This window comes from Phoenix dactylifera, chromosome 10 (genome assembly GCF_051530095.1).
Source record: "Phoenix dactylifera cultivar Ajwa chromosome 10, Ajwa_hap1_PhDact_Kaust_v1.1, whole genome shotgun sequence".
NCBI classification, from domain to species: domain Eukaryota; kingdom Viridiplantae; phylum Streptophyta; class Magnoliopsida; order Arecales; family Arecaceae; genus Phoenix; species Phoenix dactylifera.
This window is the reverse complement of record NC_143199.1, coordinates 32594474-32613388: the sequence shown is the minus strand read 5'-3', so window position 1 is coordinate 32613388 and position 18915 is coordinate 32594474. Positions and strand designations below refer to the sequence as shown.

The 18915-nt window shown below is 37.9% G+C and overlaps 1 protein-coding gene across 3 annotated transcripts in view; it reads right to left on the bottom strand.

Moving 5' to 3' along the window:
* MOM (ATP-dependent helicase family protein) overlaps nucleotides 1-18594 on the bottom strand; it is a 35502-nt gene extending 16908 nt beyond the window's left edge. For 2 of the 3 annotated variants that reach the window (XM_008809385.5, XM_026809707.4), the window contains exons 1-13: nucleotides 18468-18594; nucleotides 16582-17273; nucleotides 15677-16322; nucleotides 13912-13981; nucleotides 12621-12751; nucleotides 12442-12496; nucleotides 12152-12297; nucleotides 10933-11105; nucleotides 10687-10826; nucleotides 10270-10557; nucleotides 5814-5963; nucleotides 451-705; nucleotides 92-232 (exon numbers count right to left, since the gene is read on the bottom strand). In XM_008809385.5, coding sequence (XP_008807607.4) covers nucleotides 92-232; nucleotides 451-705; nucleotides 5814-5963; nucleotides 10270-10557; nucleotides 10687-10826; nucleotides 10933-11105; nucleotides 12152-12297; nucleotides 12442-12496; nucleotides 12621-12751; nucleotides 13912-13981; nucleotides 15677-16322; nucleotides 16582-17215 — 2829 coding nt within the window. In that variant the 5' untranslated portion in view covers nucleotides 17216-17273; nucleotides 18468-18594. The remainder of the gene's footprint in view (nucleotides 1-91; nucleotides 233-450; nucleotides 706-5813; nucleotides 5964-10269; nucleotides 10558-10686; nucleotides 10827-10932; nucleotides 11106-12151; nucleotides 12298-12441; nucleotides 12497-12620; nucleotides 12752-13911; nucleotides 13982-15676; nucleotides 16323-16581; nucleotides 17274-18467) is intronic. The other variant, XM_017845913.5, reaches the window with a different exon arrangement.
* Nucleotides 18595-18915: the final 321 nt, after the last annotated feature.

Genomic DNA, 18915 nt, shown 5'->3' with positions numbered 1-18915 from the left:
ATTCTAAAACATATACATTAAATATATATAGACATGCGCACACCCACAAACACCCACAGACCCACACATACATATGCGCCTGCCTGCATACCTTCAATGGTGCACTTAAAAGGAGAAGCTTGAAATCAGTGGAAAGATTCTTAAGTTGTTCAAAGTGTTTGAATATTCTTGAGTTTTGACTCTCATCAACTATAATTGCCTCCCAGCCGATGCATTCTAAATTTTCAAAGTCCTGGATACCAATAGAACATAACCAAGAGGTCAACACCATCAAATACAGGAACCCTACAAGTAAGACAGCAGAGCTTTATGAAAAATCTGGAAGCATTTAAAAAGCAGGTTGCACATACAAATAGAGCAGTAACTTGTGACATAGAGCAACACTGAAAACATTAAAATGTCAAAAACTGCTTGCAAATACTATGCAAAAGCAACTAGGAATGAAGATACCTCAACAATTGCATCAGGATGTGATAAAAGCACTTGAAACATTATGCAGCCGCCTTCTTCATAAAATTCAAGAGTTCGAATCATCTTACGAACAGGTTTACTCCCATTGTAAACAACAACATTAATAGAGGGTGCTACGCGATTGAACTTAGTTTCCCACAAGGAAAGAGATGTGATTGTTGAGATGATGAGAAAAGGGCGACATGAATGAGATAGTAAGGCTATTATAAATAATATGGATTTAACAACTCGCTCCTGCAAATTTAGAAGCCATACAGTAAGATGCAATAGAATTGTCGAGCATGTAAAAAAAGCAGAGTATTCACGAAAGCACAACACTACCTTATGCATTATATATGTAGCAACAAAAAAAAAAAAACTTGACCATAGATAGGATCACAGATACATATTTAAGTATGGAACTTTGCAGAAATGATAATTCTCCAAAATGTTTTGTTTGTTTATACTCCTTCAATTGCACAAAAGAATGAAGAAATATTTGAGGATTTCTAAACTAGAGATAGCATAGGTGACTGTGGGATGCATCTCTGATGTTATTCAATCTTCAAGGACATCAACATTTATGATTAAGCGATTAACATGAAGCAGATTTAAGAATAAATGAGCAAAAAATAGTAAATCCAATATTGGATAATAATATGTAAACAAGGAAGGCAAAGACGAGGAATGAACATAGAGAAGCATTGGAACTGCACCAGGTAAAAAACCAAATTAAAAGCTACAATACGAAAGTCTGATGAAGATTTCAAGTGGAAGAAAAAGTAGAGGGACTTGTTTGTTTCTCTGAGAAAGGAGATAGTTGTGAGAGAACTATAATAGATAAGAAAGTAGAAGATTGGTGAACAAGGTTACGCAAACCATGCCGAATCGGCCAACTCATAATAGGCCGGCTGCCTAACCTAAACCATACAATCAGTCCCTAGGCCCCATTGCTGGAAAGGCTCGGCTTCAAAACTGTACGTGGAGCTTCCGCCTCATACAAATCCCCTAAGGATAGGGGTATGCCCAAGCCAGGCTCGTGCAGTTAGGGTTGTTGTACACGACCTTAGTTGAGCATTCAATTTGAGACGGCGATTGCAAGTTCGCCAGAGGATAGGGTCTTGCGAGCAACATTGCACAAACAAAGCCCACCTACCCTGAAGCCCTATTCTATAAATATTAAGCTGACCACGTTATGGATAACCGTAGAACGAGCAATGAATCCCTAGAAAACAAACCTAGGGGTGGGGTATTTTCGGAAAGTAACTCGCTTATTCAGAAACTTCATGGCACATACATTAAGGGAGCCATCGAAAAGTGCCAACACTAGAAATGGGGACTATTCGAGCTAATTTCTTCTTCACAAAATTCAAGAGTTTGAATCATCTTACGAACAACTTTACTCCCATTGTAAACAACAACATTAATAGAGGGTGCTAAGCAATTGAACTTTGTTTCCCACAAAGAAAGAGATGTGATTGTTGAGATGATGAGAAAGGGGCAACATGAATGAGATAGTAAGGCTATTATAAATAATATGGATTTAACAACTCGCTCCCGCAAATTTAGAAGCCATATAGTAAGATGCAATAGAATTGTCTAGCATGTAAAAAAGCAGAGTATTCACGAAAGCACAGCACTACCTTATGCATTATATATGTAGCTACAAAAAAAAAACCTTGACCATAGATAGGATCACAAATACATATTTAAGTATAGAACTTTGCAGAAAGGATAATTCTCCAAAATGTTTCGTTTGTTTATGCTCCTTCAATTGCACAAAAGAATGAAGAAATATTTGAGGATTTCTAAAATAGAGATAGCATAGGTGACTATGTGGGATGCATCTCTAATGTTATTCAATCTTCAATGACATCAACATTTATGATTAAGCGATTAACATGAAGCAGATTTAAAAATAAATGAGCAAAAAATATGTAAATCCAATATTGGATAATAATATGTAAACAAGGGGAGCAAAGATGAGGAATGAACATAGAGAAGCATTGGAACTGCACCAGGTAAAAAACCAAATTACAAGCTACAATACGGAAGTTTGATGAAGATTTTAAGTGGAAGAAAAAGTAGAGGGACTTGTTTGTTTCTCTGAGAAAGGAGATAGTTGTGAGAGAACTTTAATAGATAAGAAAGCAGAAGATTGGTGACCAAGGTTACACAAACCATGCAGAATCGGCTAGCTCATAATAGGCCGACTGCCTAACCTAAACCATACAATATCAATCCCTAGGCCCCATTGCTGGAAAGGCTCGGCTTCAAAACCGTACATGGAGCTTCCACCTCATACGGCTCCTCTAGGGATAGGGGTAGGCCCAGGCCAGTCTCGTGCGGTTAGGGTTGTTGTACATGACCTTAGTTGAGCATTCAATTTGAGACGGCGATTGCAAGTTCGGCAGAGGATAGGGTCTTGCGAGCAACATTGCATAAACAAAGCCCTCCTACCCCAAAGCCCTATTCTATAAATATTAAGCTGAACACGTTATGGATAACCGTAGAACGAGCAATGAATCCCTAGAAAACAAACCTAGGGGTGGGGCATTTTCCGGAAGTAGCTCGCTTATTCAGAAACTTCCTAGCACATATATCAAGGGAGCCATCGAAAAGTGCCTAAAACACTAGAAATGGGGACTACTTGAGCTAATGATAGAAGCAAGAACACTTTTCGGCCAAGTCCTATTAATTAATCATAACGATCTCGTGGAAATGCTGCACGGACCCATATATATAGGAACGGAAAAAGAATTACCTTGATACTAAACCGAATCGAGCTCGGGATCTTTTTGGAAATGAGAAGATCTACGATAGGCAGCCAACCACCAGAAGAGAGCAATGTGCATGGACCGAGTAGGGATGCAGCTCCGTGGACCACTCATCAAGCCTGATAAGTGGTGGTATTACGGCACCCCTTGTAAGCAACTCGGCTATCCCGTACGCCTCCGACACACACAACAACCAAACCACTTTACTTCTTCAATCTATTTGTTTGGATACACGGAAAATGAGACCTTATCTCCCCCCTTTCTTTTTTGAATTAGAAAGAACGGTACAGGGGCACGAAAGACAAAGCAACGGATCAAGGGACTTTATGATCAAAGAAAAGGAAGGGGCACGGTTGATGTGTCATTTGGTCGGTGGGAAACCAATTCACATCAGAAATCGCCAACATGAACACAAAAGAAATTGTTGAATTTCATATAGAAACAAAATGAACCACTTCTATTCTCGAAGTCGAGGAATATGAAGAATTGCTTTTTGGTCCCTTTCATCTAGTGATTAGGACATCGTCATTTCATGTCAAAGACATGGGTTCAATTCCCGTAAGGAATAGGTACTTATTCCTAGCCGGCAGTATCACTGCTGAGTGATCACTCGCTATCTGGCTTAAAAAGGTGGTCCAAAAGCTTCCTCTCACCCAGCAAGCAAGACAAGATGAGATCACCACTTCTAAGTAATGGACTTCCTTGAATTCTTCCTTAGCCTTAGATGTCCATCCCATCATAAATTCTTGAACCTCCAACAGAAAGAATTTCAATGCATGTATTCTCTCTCCTCCCCATTTTTTTTCTTTATTTCACCATCTCCTTAATGAGAGTAGATTGATGGAGATGATTTTTGTACCGGTCAATCTTTATATCCTCTTTTTCTGGCATAGTTTTGTTGGATCAAAGAACGGCATGCGATCCATCCTTTCGAAGCACACCAAACTGCACCAATTGGTTACCAACACGTTAAACTGGTAGGTTCGAAATATAAAGGCCCTCCCACATTGGAACCCTAATCCCATTTCTTGGGTCTCTTTGAAGCCCTAATCCCTGGAGCCCTCCATCCCCATTGAGTCGATGACGACGACCCCGACCAGATAAGTCTCTCTCTCTCTCTCGGTCCCCATCATTGGATCCAAAGCTCTCGAAGCTCCCCCGTGATAGATCAAAGCAGTTCGGCCTCTCTCGCTCATCCTATCTCTCTCCCTCTCTCTCGATCCCCGTCGCAGGAGCCGGAGCTCTGGAAGCAGTTTGGCCTCTCTTTATCTCCCCCCTCCCTCTGTCCCTCCCTCTCTCTCTCTCTCTCTTCCTCCCTCCTGCCCTCCCTCTTCCTACTTCGATAAGCTCCAACACAATATGATATAGACCGGTACCAAAACGAACCACTCATTGGCCGATACAAGCCTTGGTACCAGTTTGGTGAACCTTGTTGGTCAAGCAAGGATCCGTAATGTCAATCCCAAATAGTTGAGCTAGGCCATACGATAAGGTCATGGTCAAGGTTATGAGCTATGAAACTATGATGAGAGTGAAACATCCGTATGTTCAAACTAGTAGAGAGTATATCTAATAATTCAGAAGAATTGGAGAGCAAGGTTCGTCGTCTTGATAGCGGATCCCATACCAATGCCACACTAGTACTGTGTCGGTACGGTACGATATAGAATCTTTTTCGACATAACAAATGTCGGTGCACCTCCTGTACCGAACCGGTATTGTACAATACATCTCGTACCACCCAGTTCAGGCCGGTAGGTGAACCATGCTAAAGAGGATAACTATATAGACAGTCCTAATGAAGCAAGGAACACAGATCGTATAGATGGACATGGCAAGACATGGTAAGAAGTTAACAAAAAAAAAATCCAATATTATGAGCCTTAGCCTCAAAACAATAGTTAAGCAAGATGTAAGATCAATAAGTTAAAAACAAATTGATAGGATAAGTTTGTTGTTTATGCTAATAATTTACACTTTACTAAAAACATGATGCTTAGGCAAACAAAATTCTTTAGTTTTCATGACTTCAATTCTTGGCACATATCATAACCACAGGGTAAATATATGTTTGGCATGCTCACTTGCAAGGGTGGGTGAGCTCAAGGCTGCACTAGTAGTGAATCCAACCCACTGGAAAAAAAAAGGTATGGCATCAAAAAAGAATACTACTTATTTAAATACAGTCAAGTGATCAAAATAGTTATTTATGCACAACCTACTTTCTCATAATTTTTTCATGATTGCATTCTTGAAAATATTCTTCAAAATGTCACTTATTGCATGATTTTAGTCTACAACATTTGCGAGCAATCTTGAAAGATCTCATGAAGTTGGGCATTTAGCACCAAGAAGGGTATTTAGTACATCTATACCAAAATAAACAAATCTCAATTAAAATATCCACTAGAGAACTATGACACATGCATGCATGCATATAATACACACAAATATTTTGTAAAACACATCCAGAGGGAAAAGGCACTTTTCAATAACATAATAATGTAGAAACTTCATGTCATAAGTAGTTTACAAAACTTCTGTTACAGAAAAACAAGATCTTGACTGTTAATTTAGCAAACCTACCTGATCATCAATGAAAACAGCATTTTGAGACTTGTGCCAAAACTCACAAAGCCGGTTAACAGAATTTAAATGATCATTATCAAGTCCAGGTGGGCACCCATCAGGCAGCCTGGGCAATTTATAGAAAGGATTTTTCTTCACCTGTAAAGCCTGGAAAATGATACATAGTTTATATCTTCTGGAACCACATAGATTAGTCCACTATAACAAAATATCATTTCAACAAGGAAAAGCTCAAGATAGATCATTTCTAGACAGCATCAATAAAGAAGGATAAAATACCTTAGCATAAGATAGAGGGATTAAGCAACATTTTCTATTAAAAAAAATATATAAACCAAACATGTGAAAATGATTAGACTATCAAAGCAAACAATATCAAAACGTAAGAATTTTTAAAAAAAATGAAAGTTCCAGACAACAAGGAGAAGTTGCGGATGATTTTTTTTTGCCAAGAGTACATTATCAACATAAAATCCAATGATGCAACTCATGCAAGTATACATGCCAATATTTCAGCATTTTATACGAAGTGCTTAAGGTTGAAAGAAAGCATCACAAGGCCAAAAGTAAACAATATAATGGTATCCATTAATCTCCAACCTGGTGATGTTATGCAGATAAATTCACGTTTTGATAAGACCAGGCCATTCCAGATATATAATAACCTAATAGACTCAGCCTAAGCTAGTGCTGCAACTTTACTGTTTGAAAAGGATGAACTTTTGATCAAAGGGTTTAGGGTCCAAATCTGTATTTAAAACATCATCATACACACCTTTTTTCATCAAATATGAGGTGCGCTACAGAACAGCCCAAAGTGGAGAAGGTACCAAGGAAAGGATTGGGCAAGTTTTGTTGCCAGCATTCAGCCTCATGTCAACCCACTAAAACACACATGAACATATTTTGAACAAAAAAGATTGAAATAACACCATTTGTATCCTTTAATAGTAAAGGTTGACAAATGAGCATTCAGAAACCCGACTCTAAGTAGCTGGGTCAAGGCATGATGGGTGTTGATGGTAGTTGTTTTGGAAAAAACATGATTATAGTTACTTTGAACCGAAAATATATCTGGAATTGAAGTGAAAAGGCTCAAATTTAGGGATATATGGCATCATGGAATTAAGAAAAGGAGAACTTAACATAAAGAATGAAGTTTCTTGGAGCTTTAGGATGAATCAGTAGAATTTGAGAAAATCTGGAAAAAGGATTGGAACTGAGATCTGCTTTAAGATCTTTTATAATCAAGGAAGTGAGAAGGAAGAAATAAAGTGCAAAAGGACTTCACCCAACAGAAAGATATCTCACTATTTCAGTCTTGAGAGCCTGCTTTGATGCCTAGTCTGAAAGTACTACAGGTTTTAAAAACCAAAGGAATGGATTGGTACTCCAAGAGATCCCTGTAAAAAATAATCCTACAAACTTATAAATAGCAATCAGGAACTAATCAAATAAAAGTGGCTAGCCACATAATGCAAATTGCTAACAACCATATTAAAAATCAACTAAAAAAAGAAGAAAGAGAATTTTTGTTAGAAAAAATAAAACCAATTCTTGTTGATAGCCGCACAAGCACATATTCTAAAAAGATTCTTAGAGATCTAAAAAAATTAAAATAACACAAAAATGCAATCAGATCCTAGTGAAACTAACAGTCAAAAATCACCTACTGCTCATCTTCCTCTGAGAACATCAAACATGCCTCCAATTACCTTTTGCATAACAACCCTTAGACAAACTTTCTAGCAACTCCACAATAGGACAAAGTAATATCCTGAATCGGAATTCATAAGCTGAAAGAAGCACCGCCCATCTTCTTTGTTTTACCTAAGACCCCCAAGAACTGCATCAGGCCCATAGATCCACAGATTAACACAAGGGGGTGTGGGGTTGGTTCCCTACAGTGAATTCTCAAAGTCTGTCTATTAGCTGGTGCACCGAAAAAATGGATCAGTGAAGGCCTAGCACTGCCGAGGCTCAGCATTCCATATATGAAATTTGCAGGTGTCAACTCAAGCATATTAAACCGGATTTTAGTGTAAATTAAAGTCAAAAAAAAAAAAAGATATTAGTAGCTAATTTGATGACCATATCACACAAAATTTCGAAAATATAGAGAATGACAGAAATGTTAAAATGCCGGTAACTCAAAAAAAGTCTCTTGTGGTCATCTAAAAAATAGAGTGAAAGTCCTTTCCACATTCTCTCATAACCTATATTACCAAATTGCCATTATCAACAATAAACTACAAAACTTGCCTTCTATATAAATTGCCTTATAAATACAACAATAGACTACAAAATACTGTACATTTAAACATCTGTTTCTTCTAATATTGGTCAGACACATGCTTTTGAGCATGCGGAACACACTTATATATAAAGTGGAACCACCATAGTCACATGCCCCACATTTGGTCTCAACAATCACAACCCAGTCTAAGAGCATCTCATTGATGGAAGGATGACAGGAGGCTTCTGTATGCATGCAATGGTGAACCTAAAGGATTAGGAAAGCCCAGGATGTTAAGCTCAAGTTGATATCAAGGCCAATTTTTCAGAACTGCAATGGAGGTGTTATTCCAGATATTGCAAGAGACAGAAGACATATTAAACAGTCCTAGGATCAGAGGTTAGAGAAGAGTTCTGTAAAGGGATTCTAAAGGTTTTTGCCTAACCAAGTAGGTTCAAAGTTGACTCAATGTCAAAATTCAGGTAACGTTGACAGTTTTTCTCAGAAATGAATATTTTAAATGCAGATCTAAATAGACTACTAACTGATTATTAAAGTAATGATGAATTGCAGGCTATTGGTTTCAAGTAGTCTTGAGAAATCAAAGTTGCATGAAAAAGGATTCAGAATTTTCCATATATAAAATCAGTTCAAGTTCAAATATGTAATAGTAGAAAAGAAAGAACAATTTAAAGAAATGAAAGGACAAAATAAGAGAAGTGGGAAGAACAACCATGCAAAGGTTTATTCAAATCTCATCAGATTAAGCTCAATCATTTGACAGTAGAGAAGAAAGAATAGTGAATAAAAAAGAAAAGGAACAGTTAAAAGAGTACAAGCAGCAAAAAGAAGATATAGAGAGAGGAAAGAAGAGAGAAGAGGAAGAACAACCCAACTTGGTTCTCCTCTTCCAAAAAATGCATGGTTCAAAATTCTTCAACATTCATCACTCTACATGAACCCCTACTTCAACAACACCATTCACCTAAAAGGACTCTTAGCTTGCCCATCATGACCCTAGACTCTTTCAACATAAGTTTGACAACAAAAAAGAACTAATCAGCCTGAACCTCCAATACATCTGAATCAAGGTCCGCTGTACTGACCATACCGACGTACCGATGGGCACCGGTACCGGTACGGTACCATACCGAACCGGTATTGTACCGGTTCGGCTGGTTCGGGCCAAAAGCCAAAAAAAAAATTGAGGTCGGTACGAGCCGGCCGGTAGCGGGTCAGTACGGCCGGTAGCGACCGGTACGAGTTGCGAATAGTTAAAACCGAAAAATATAGTTGTACCGTACCGATTCCGTCCGGTACCGATACGTACCGACCCGTACCGATCGGTACGGCAGACCATGCATCTGATAGTTTCCAAGTAACATCAGAGAGAGAGAGAGGTGATATTGGAATCCTGAGAAGACTCCTAAAGTCCTTTTTTTGGTAGAAAGGAGAATCGCGGGCCTCAAAATGTAAAGAAAGAAGAACCGGAGCAATCAGCAGTTACAAGAGAAGATAAAGACAAGAGTGAGGCCCCTCCTCCACAGAAGGCTATTCCCCCAGAACCCATTACAAGCCAGCAAGTCCACTGGCTGGTTCCCCCTCTCGAAAGGCATGAGAGACCAGAAAATGCTGAGGAGACTGGATGGTAGAGCAAATGTCGCACAACAGAAAGTTTGTGGTCAAGAGTTGAGAAGTTAGAATCATTATCCGGGGATAACACTACTAAAATCTCTCCTTACAGTAGACTTGAGCATCTGCTTGGTCGCCAGGTTTGGGCCAAGTTGGGGTCCCATATCAATACAAAAAATCCAGGCCCGAGCCTGGCCCGGTGCACCTCAGACTTGAAAGTTTAAGCCTGTTTTTATGAAAATATTCCTACCCCTGACAATTTATACTCAATAAAATTTTTCAGTCTTCACTTATTATGGCACATAGTTTATAATAAAGAGTAAACTGAGTACAACAGCGTGATTGCTGCTTCAAGGAATAATTCAGCTCCCAACACAGTGATCATTAGAAGTTAGCAACTTAGCTTATGAATTCTAACAAACAACCATCCAAAACTACATGCTAGAATAGACATGTCAAGAAAAACAAAACATGTAAAAAAAATGCATTCAAGCTTCATGTTGTCAGTAAACAGTGATGCTAGAAAGGTGAAACTAACAATTAAAGCAAGCCTCTTTGAGGAAAAATCAATCTTATCAAACCTACCTTCTCAATTCTTGAAGGATCAGAGGCTTTCTTTGCCTCCTCGCGCCGAGTCTCATAATCTTTTATAAGCATCTTCCCATCAGATGAGCATAAAAATGGTGAGTTTTCAAACTCCCATGTAGCATGCTCATAATCAAGACCTTTCCATTTCACAAACCACTCATGATAACAATATGAAATATTATTACCAAGCCCACAAAAAAACTCATCAGCTAATTTCAGGGGCATCAGCAACCTTTTCTGCAACAACCTGTGAGGCTCAGTCCATTCTTGCTTCCATCTTATGACCTGGAAAACATTAAATTAAACAAGAAAGATAATTAGCAAAAAATATGCAGCTTATAGTTTACAAAGTGTTAATAAGAAAATGGAGTGGCAAAATTGTCCATGATGACATATTAAATATCCATAGGGAACCTTCTCTTTCTGATATCTCCTATGAAATTTAGATACAAGTGTAGGAGCTTCAAGAAGCATCTGGCTTTCCGGAATCCAATGGTTATGGACATGGGAAACACCTTCATACTTGACAAGATAAACCTTGCCATTCTGCATTCCTAGAACCATAGCACATGTGCAATATTAGCAAGATTGACATTATTAATTCAATTCAACAGAAAATCAATTTGCAAGTCTCAAAATTTGATTGATAATCATTCTCACCCTCTTTAACATCCCAAATGGATTCGATCCCTTTAGATACCGAGTGTACCCCAAACTCTATCTTTTTTTTCACGCAACATATACAAAGCCAAAGGCCAGGAGGAATACTTTGCAGAGGTGGATCCAGACAAGAAAGATGGTAGCTTCTTTTGCAGCCTTTCCCATCACAACATCTAAGATTACACAGATAATTTACCATTTCTTAGTTACATAAAAGAGAAATTAAGGTACCATGTAACAAAGGAAAACACACAAAACACACACACACAGAGCCACAGAGGCATCCCAATATCCTTTCTTATTTCAGACAATGTGAACTTAAACTAGCATGTAATATAGGAGTTCAAAAACTGAATCAACAGCAGTAAAATAAACGGCACTGGAAGGGACTTATAGAATCTAATATGGTCACTAACCATAAACATAAATCATAATCATCAATCATTACTCAATTATTTAGCATTGGCTTCATGAATGCAATTTCTATCCATTTCATATTATGATCTATTCCCAGTAAGGAGAACATACACTGGTCTTACCAAATCCTTCCGCGCAATTTCTATCCATTTCATATTATGCCTTCCCTCCATTTTCTTGATGAGGTTTATATAAGGTATTGCATTTTTTCAGAGAAAAAGAAGAAAAAGTTTTGTATCGATCAAGCATTTTCTCCTTCTTTCCCTCCCTGATATTGGCTCAACTGGATCAATAGTAGTTGTTCTTCAACAGTCTAGGATCAAAATGTCAAACTTTGCAGTTATAGTCTAAAAAGTTTCTGTCATGCGAACATCTCTGGCAACTGCCAGGAGCACAAACAATTCTCAAAGTCAAGATCACATTTCGTAAATTCAGTAAATTTTATCAGAAGATTAAAGAATCTAAATATGACAGATACCAAATACATAAAATATGGATGCAACAAAAATAGTACATTAACATCACAAAATCAATTTATTCTTAAGGTGAACAAGGCACCATGGTTATCGACAATCAGAAATATGAAGTTCACTTCTTACAATCAATAATTTATTAAAAAAAGATTACCCTTTTGTAAATGAAACATTATCTTTAAAAATATATATATCAAGCAAACCCATGATAGGATGACAAAGACCACATATTTATGATTTTAAGAGTTATGTATTTATGCTTTTTAGACGAGAGCTAGCATGTACACTGACATCAAAACCAAAAACAGATAGCAAACAAGGTCACTCACAAAAGCAGTCCAGGATGCTTGCAGATGATGCAGGCATTGGCATCACTTTCTGTTTGAATTTCCATTGAGGATTCCTTCAAGTAAGTTGAGCTAAGTTGCTCATTTGGAACACCTATGCAGTCACTGACTTCAAGTCTTCCCCTATCCTAATGCAAGTAATTAAAGAAAAGAAGGCAACATCAATTTGCAGATAGCACACTTCAAAAAAAAAAAAAAAAGAAAAGAAAAGAAACTACTACAATAAGAAAATTAGATGAAAGTAACTTCTGGTGAAACAAAAATTTAGTTACCCCATCCATAGGAACGGTGACATTTATAGTATCAGCTGATGGTATGAAGCTTTGCCTTCAAAAATAAAAACAATGTTAGGATAAATTGTACAAGTACACAATGCCTGGGTGCCATACATTCAGCAGAGCTACATAACCATGAAAATAAAGTGTAAACATAGATACAAGGTACACCGTACATTGTAGATCCAGAAAATTGTTCTGTAGTTTCTAGCACTGAATTTCCTTTAGCTTCAACCCCTTGACGGCACCCAGCAACAGTCTCATCTTTGTGTGGATTTTCCAACACAACAACCGTCTCTAAGACTTCCTGCAGAAAGAGAAAATAAGCATACCATAAATATTTCAGCCGACAAAACCAAAGGATATTAATTAATACCAAGGATCACCGAACCGGTACCGAAAGTTGTACCAGTCGGCGACCAGTACGGTTCGATACTAGGGTCCGAACCGGTACCGAGCCGGTTGGGCGTACCGGTTCACGCACGGGCACGCCCTTTTTTTGGGGGGGGGGCGGAGGGAGTTCTCTCTTTTCAAATATTTTTTTAATGTTTTCTTGATGTTTTCTGATGTTTCTATGATCCCGATTTAAGTTAGATGATGCATCTTATTACTTAAAAATGATACAAATTATAAAAGAAATAATATAAAATGTCTTCAAATCAAGATACAATCAATTACATACTTTTAAAGTCCAACAAACATACATAATAATATCTAAAATCGGGTCGAGTGGCAATGCTTCTCGTAGATAGCCAAACCATCAGCATAATTATTGTCGTTAGCCCCCGGTTCGCACCGAGTCCGAGTCAAACCGGACGGCTATCTATACGACCCGATCTGTGACCGAGTCGGCTCTATTCGGCCTAAACCGAGTACGGCCCGGTTCGGCGATCCTTGATTCATATTACAAATTGCAAAGTCTGACCAACATGTTAAGCCAAGAGTTAGAGATGACTTTGCTGACAAACAACTATTACATTTTTCTAAGATGAAATGAAAGAGAGCAGAAGCATAAGGCAAACGAACAAGGTGCAAAATATTGCACAGCAGCAATGCCCTACCAATTTCAAAGATCAAAGAACAGGATCAAAGAAAACAAGTGACCAAAGTGAGGCAAATGAACAAGGTGGTACATATTATACAGTAGTAATGCACTTCCAAATTGAAAGATCCAAGAACAAGATAAGAGGGGGGAACAATACCAGAAAAACTCACAGAATAAAAACAGTATGGTGATGGAACATTGTAGCAGGTTATGACTATAAGAATCTATATACTCCCAAATTTTAGTCCAGACTTCCAACACATTATAATATGAAGACTACAAGAAAGGACTGTTGTTAAAAATTAGTTAGCTTAATATGCATGCTTACCACCTACCTTCTTGCTGCACTACTTAAATAAAAACAAAACAAAAAGATTATGATAAAAGGATTACAAGCAGCTATAAGAGAAAAAAGAGCATACCTCATGTTCTGTTGTGTGTTTACATGAACATAATTCCTGATCTTCAGAGTCTTGCACCCTGCCCGAAACACTGGCATATAAATAATAAGAATTCTGATCTCATATGCACGAATTCATCCATGAAAATCAAAAGTTACAGACTTGTATAAAGATCTTTGGGAACAAAATCATTTGGCACATCAAATATATTTTACCACTTAAAAGCATGTCCACACTCTCAGTGGAGCATATAAAGAATATATCTCTCAAGGTTCAAAATTCAGGATGGTTTAAGGCAGGCCAAATGAAATTCAAATTTGGCGGTTTCAGTGATTTCAGTTCATTTACAAGTCAAGAAAATGACAAAAAGAAAATGACAAAAAAAATGGAAGTATAAATAGAATCAAAACAAGCCAAGAAGATGCATTAAGTACATTTTAGAGTATTTGTACTGTTTGGACTTTGGACCTTTCAGCATATTATGTGCACTTTGTGCAATTTGCAAGCTTAGAAATAAATGTTAAAAGATTATTAAAAATAAAAATGTATAACACTTATTTAGAAATAGAAAAATATAAATTAAAATAAGTAAATTCAAAATAAGTTAAAATAAGATTATATGTCATTTGATATAAACCTCATATACTACGTTTATCTGTTCATAGATTTAGAAGATTTTCATAGGCACATATTATGGTAATTAATTTTGCCCAAGCACTCTAAATTATTTAGAAAGCATCTTAAGTCACTTTTAGCCAACTAGCCACTTGAGGAAAAGGAACTTCCCGCTACGTATAAAAACCTGACTAGACTTTTAGGTGACCTCCAAGATGCTTAAGCAATTCATTCCCTATCATCTTTCATGTGACACATTCTATCATATCTTTTTATGGAGAAAAAGAGTCTGAGATGTATTTGCCATCAAAATAAAAAAAAAGAAATGAGAGCAAGAAATTGATAATTTGCGGTAAGAAAAACACTCTATAAACAAGATCAGACATTTGTTTTGAATAGTAAGCTGTAACTGAATCAAACTTATTTCTCAGCAAAACATGGTTGAGAACATTAAGTGCTGTAGTCAAAAAAGTTGTTCTTGAGATAAAAAGGTAGAGTCTACATTCAGCAAGGCATAGGGGAAACACTTTCTACGACCCCAAAAAGAGAAACATGCCAATGGCCTACAGTCTTATTCTGTTCCATAAACCTCACTAGAATAGAAAGCTAGAATTAGTTAGTATTATTCACTTTTATCCCTTTAAAAGATAGCACATTAGTGTCTTTCCAACCTTTCTCTAAGGTAAAATGGAGGAATTAGCTCGCCCCTTCTCCAACAAGGTATTTAAAAAAAAAACTCATATTTTTTCACAGAAGCCATAAATTCTTGTGATCTTGTCTTATAGAATAACAAATGAAACTTGTTTGAGCAACAGGAAGAACAACAAGAGCAGAGCATTGAAAATCTGGCTACCATGGCGGCACACATCACTAGTCCTGCTTTGTAGGACATGCTGGGTTTTGTTTTTACTTCAAGAATGTCTATTCACATTTCACAGCCATACCAACCAAAGGGCTAGCAGGGTAGAACTAAATGATTCAATTCCAAGTTGCTCACACACCCTAAGGGAACAATATTTCCAGGAAATAATTGCTTCCATCAGATATTTGGCACCACCATTGGATATAAAGAATCAAGAGGAGAACCAAATAAAACAAACACTACCTTGAAAAATAAGGAGAATCTGAAGTCAACATTATGAAGGGAGAAGCGAGAAAAATGAAAGCACACCTTTGAAGTTTAGAGCACACTGTGCATCGCTCCAAATTTTTCTTTTCAGTCATGGAAGGAGAGGAGGACATGGCATCTGCTGTGGAAGTTTCCAGAATAAGGATTTGTTTATTTGATGGTCTTACTGAAATGGGCCCACTTTCTGGATAAAGATCACCAGCAAGGGCCTTATCTTCAGAGGAAGACTCTACCAGTTCTGCAGTTCCGAGCTCCTCTCTATCAAATCCACATGCATTAATTCTGTCGCCTTCAACATTGTTCTCTCTTCGAACATCACCACCACTATTCTCTTTGGCAGTGCTCCCAACTGGAGAAGATTGTAACAAAATACCACCGCACTTTGATTGTGACCAACCATCTTCAGTTCTAGGCTCATTAGTTTCAATAAATTCATGTTTCATGCTAGAACTAGGTGTCTTTCTGTTTCCCACAGTTCCCAATGTCAACTCAGCAAGATCTTTTGAGTCAGAACTAGAGCCCTCCACAGCTTCTTCAAATTTTTCATCGGAACATTTCCACCTAAGCTCCTCTTCCTTTCTTTCACTGCATCCATGTCCATCTTTTTTCAACTCCATAGAATCACAAGCCCCAGAATCAATTTTATCTCCGTGTGATGTGTCATCTTTCTGGTGCATTGCGGTAGCATCTAAAAGTCCAAAATCAGCAACAGAAAAAAATTAGAATGCATGAATTTGCAAGTAAAATCAAGCAGGATGCCAGAACAAGCATAGCTAGAAGACAAAGTTACTTTATTTTTTACAACAAAAGTAAGCATCATGCAGATATAAAGAGAACCATATACTGCTTCATGCAAAGGTTTTCTACATGACAATGTTTTGTTTCAAAATTGAATGAATAGGCATAAATAACAATAAAGAAACTTAGTTGAACTGTTTAAGTATTACCTGAACTTCTGGGTTTCTTCACCTGTGGCTTAAGTAATGCCCTGTAACTGCGTGCATCCAATCTCTTTCTCTTTTTCAATAATCCATCACTCTTAACATCAAGTTTCTTGTCTTTTCTCTCTTCTTTGGTGACTGATTCCCCTAAGTTTTCTTCATTATTCACTTCCTTCACTTTCTTCTTCTCCGTCAGTGGACTTGAGCTTTTGTTGGACATCTTTGAACCAGATGAACTTGAAGCACTGTACTTCTCAATTCTCTCTGACCTTCTCAAAGGACTTTGTGGCCTTTTCTTCTCAGTTCCTTCCAACTTCCTCTTATCTAAAGAAGCTGGAGTTTGATTTTTAGGCCTTCCAGATTTTTGCAAGCTAGAAAATGCACTCATTTTTTTCATAGGTGTTTCCCTAGTAGACCTTTTCAAATTAGATGAATCCATTGATGCATTGCCCAGGGTGGTCGGACTTTTGATATCTTTTGAATTGATTTTATTATTTCTGCATTTTGAGCTGCCATTTGCTGTTGAACCAGAAGCAATGGACCCTTTCATATCTTTCACTATTCCCCCAGCACTCCTCGTCTTTGAGTTGCTAGTGCCTTCATCCTTATTGAGACGTCCTGATCGGGTACCACTAGCCATCTATTTTCACTTGTAAGGCACTACAAAGCATAATTTCAGTATGTTTTGACCAAGTGACCTGCAGAATTATATGGGTTGATAGTAATCGAAAGAATAGAAGGTTAGTTGATTGAAATCAGAGTGGTGAGCCCTCCACAACTCATAAGAGTAAAAGGAAACTAGGGGAAACAAAATAAAAGAACAACCCTTCGATATGTATGATCACAATAAGCCTGCCATAAATGCAACCAGATGGTCATTAATGAAAGTCAACTCTAACTTAAATCAAGAACAAATTGAAGGCTTTCCTTCAAATTCAGTGAGCATAGTTAATTTGCTATGCATCTCCATATGTGTGCAATTCAGCTTTTCTACCCGAATAACTATAAAATACTTAAGCTTATTTCTAATCCATTCTAAAGGTTAACAACTATTTCTCCATCTGCAATTTAAAAATCCAAAGAAATATGACGTTCACTCTCCTTTCCAACCATGGATCACCTTCATCAGAAGCAGTACTAATATAAGCCCTCAACTACATTGGTAATTGTACTGGTTCGGAAATACATTCAAGACATGCAAGACGAAAATCTACATTCCACTTCCAGTCAACCAAAATAATATCAACTAAGGTATGCAGAGATAAAACACTGAACCCTAAATTCAGAAATGTACGTGTTTAATTTCAAGAAAAGAGAATAATCTAAAACTCGCGTATCAAATACCGTTAGACGACTGCTTTGAATTCCAGGACGACAAATTGTGAGGAAAAAGAAGTGATCTTGAACTGCGACAAACTAGATTCTAAGAAAACCAACGCAGTGATTACACTAGCTCCAGGGCCGTTGCCGTGATAAAACCACGGCTATCAAGGAGACAACAACCCTAGTTGTCGGACAGGTCGTATGCAGCAATGACGAAGCTCCGCAAAAGACAAACCTTCCCGACCACTCCTTTAGCCGCTAAAACCCTGAGACAAACTTAAACAAACGGCGAAAATCCACGCTAAAAGACTGCGGGGAAGGCAAATCAATAACCCGGAATCGGTTCTTGCTCTCTTTCCCCAAGATTTTATGGAGAAAAACATGAACATGTTTCGGACGAAACCCTAGAACGAAAAAAAATGACGGGAATCGAAAAGGAAAGAAATAACTGACGTCGACCACGAACTATTGGAAAGGAAAAGAAAACTGCAAAGAATTATAATTCTCGAAAAATCTGTAGAAATTTGGCGAGGAGAGGGATAGAAGATGGATGGAATCAGGGTTCTTACGATGGAGAGAAAACATCGCTCCTGGCTACGGCGACGCGGCTGGCGAGAAGGGGCGCGGGGTATGGGGAAGGGAGAGGGAACTGCGGGCAGGGCGTTGGAAAGAGAGGAAGGAAATCTGAGGTATTTCCACCGGAGAGGTATAATAACGTTGAGGACTAACATGAAATTTAGTTTGACCATAACGCCCCTGACGAAGGACCGTCAGTAAGGAAAGAACAGCTGGCCTATAAGATTAGGATCTGGAACAAGTCCAATCACAACCGTCCGTCTGTTGTGTACTATGCTCTCTACTTTCGAGGCACCTTTACTGTCCAGGCCTTTAAATTCCCTTTTTTTTTTTTTTTTTTTTTTTTGCCTCCCCCCCATTTGGTTGGGGTTGGGAGGAAGGGACGCTCTTCACGATTTTTGGCACCTGAGCAGGACAGATGGGTGAAATCCTTTATAGCTT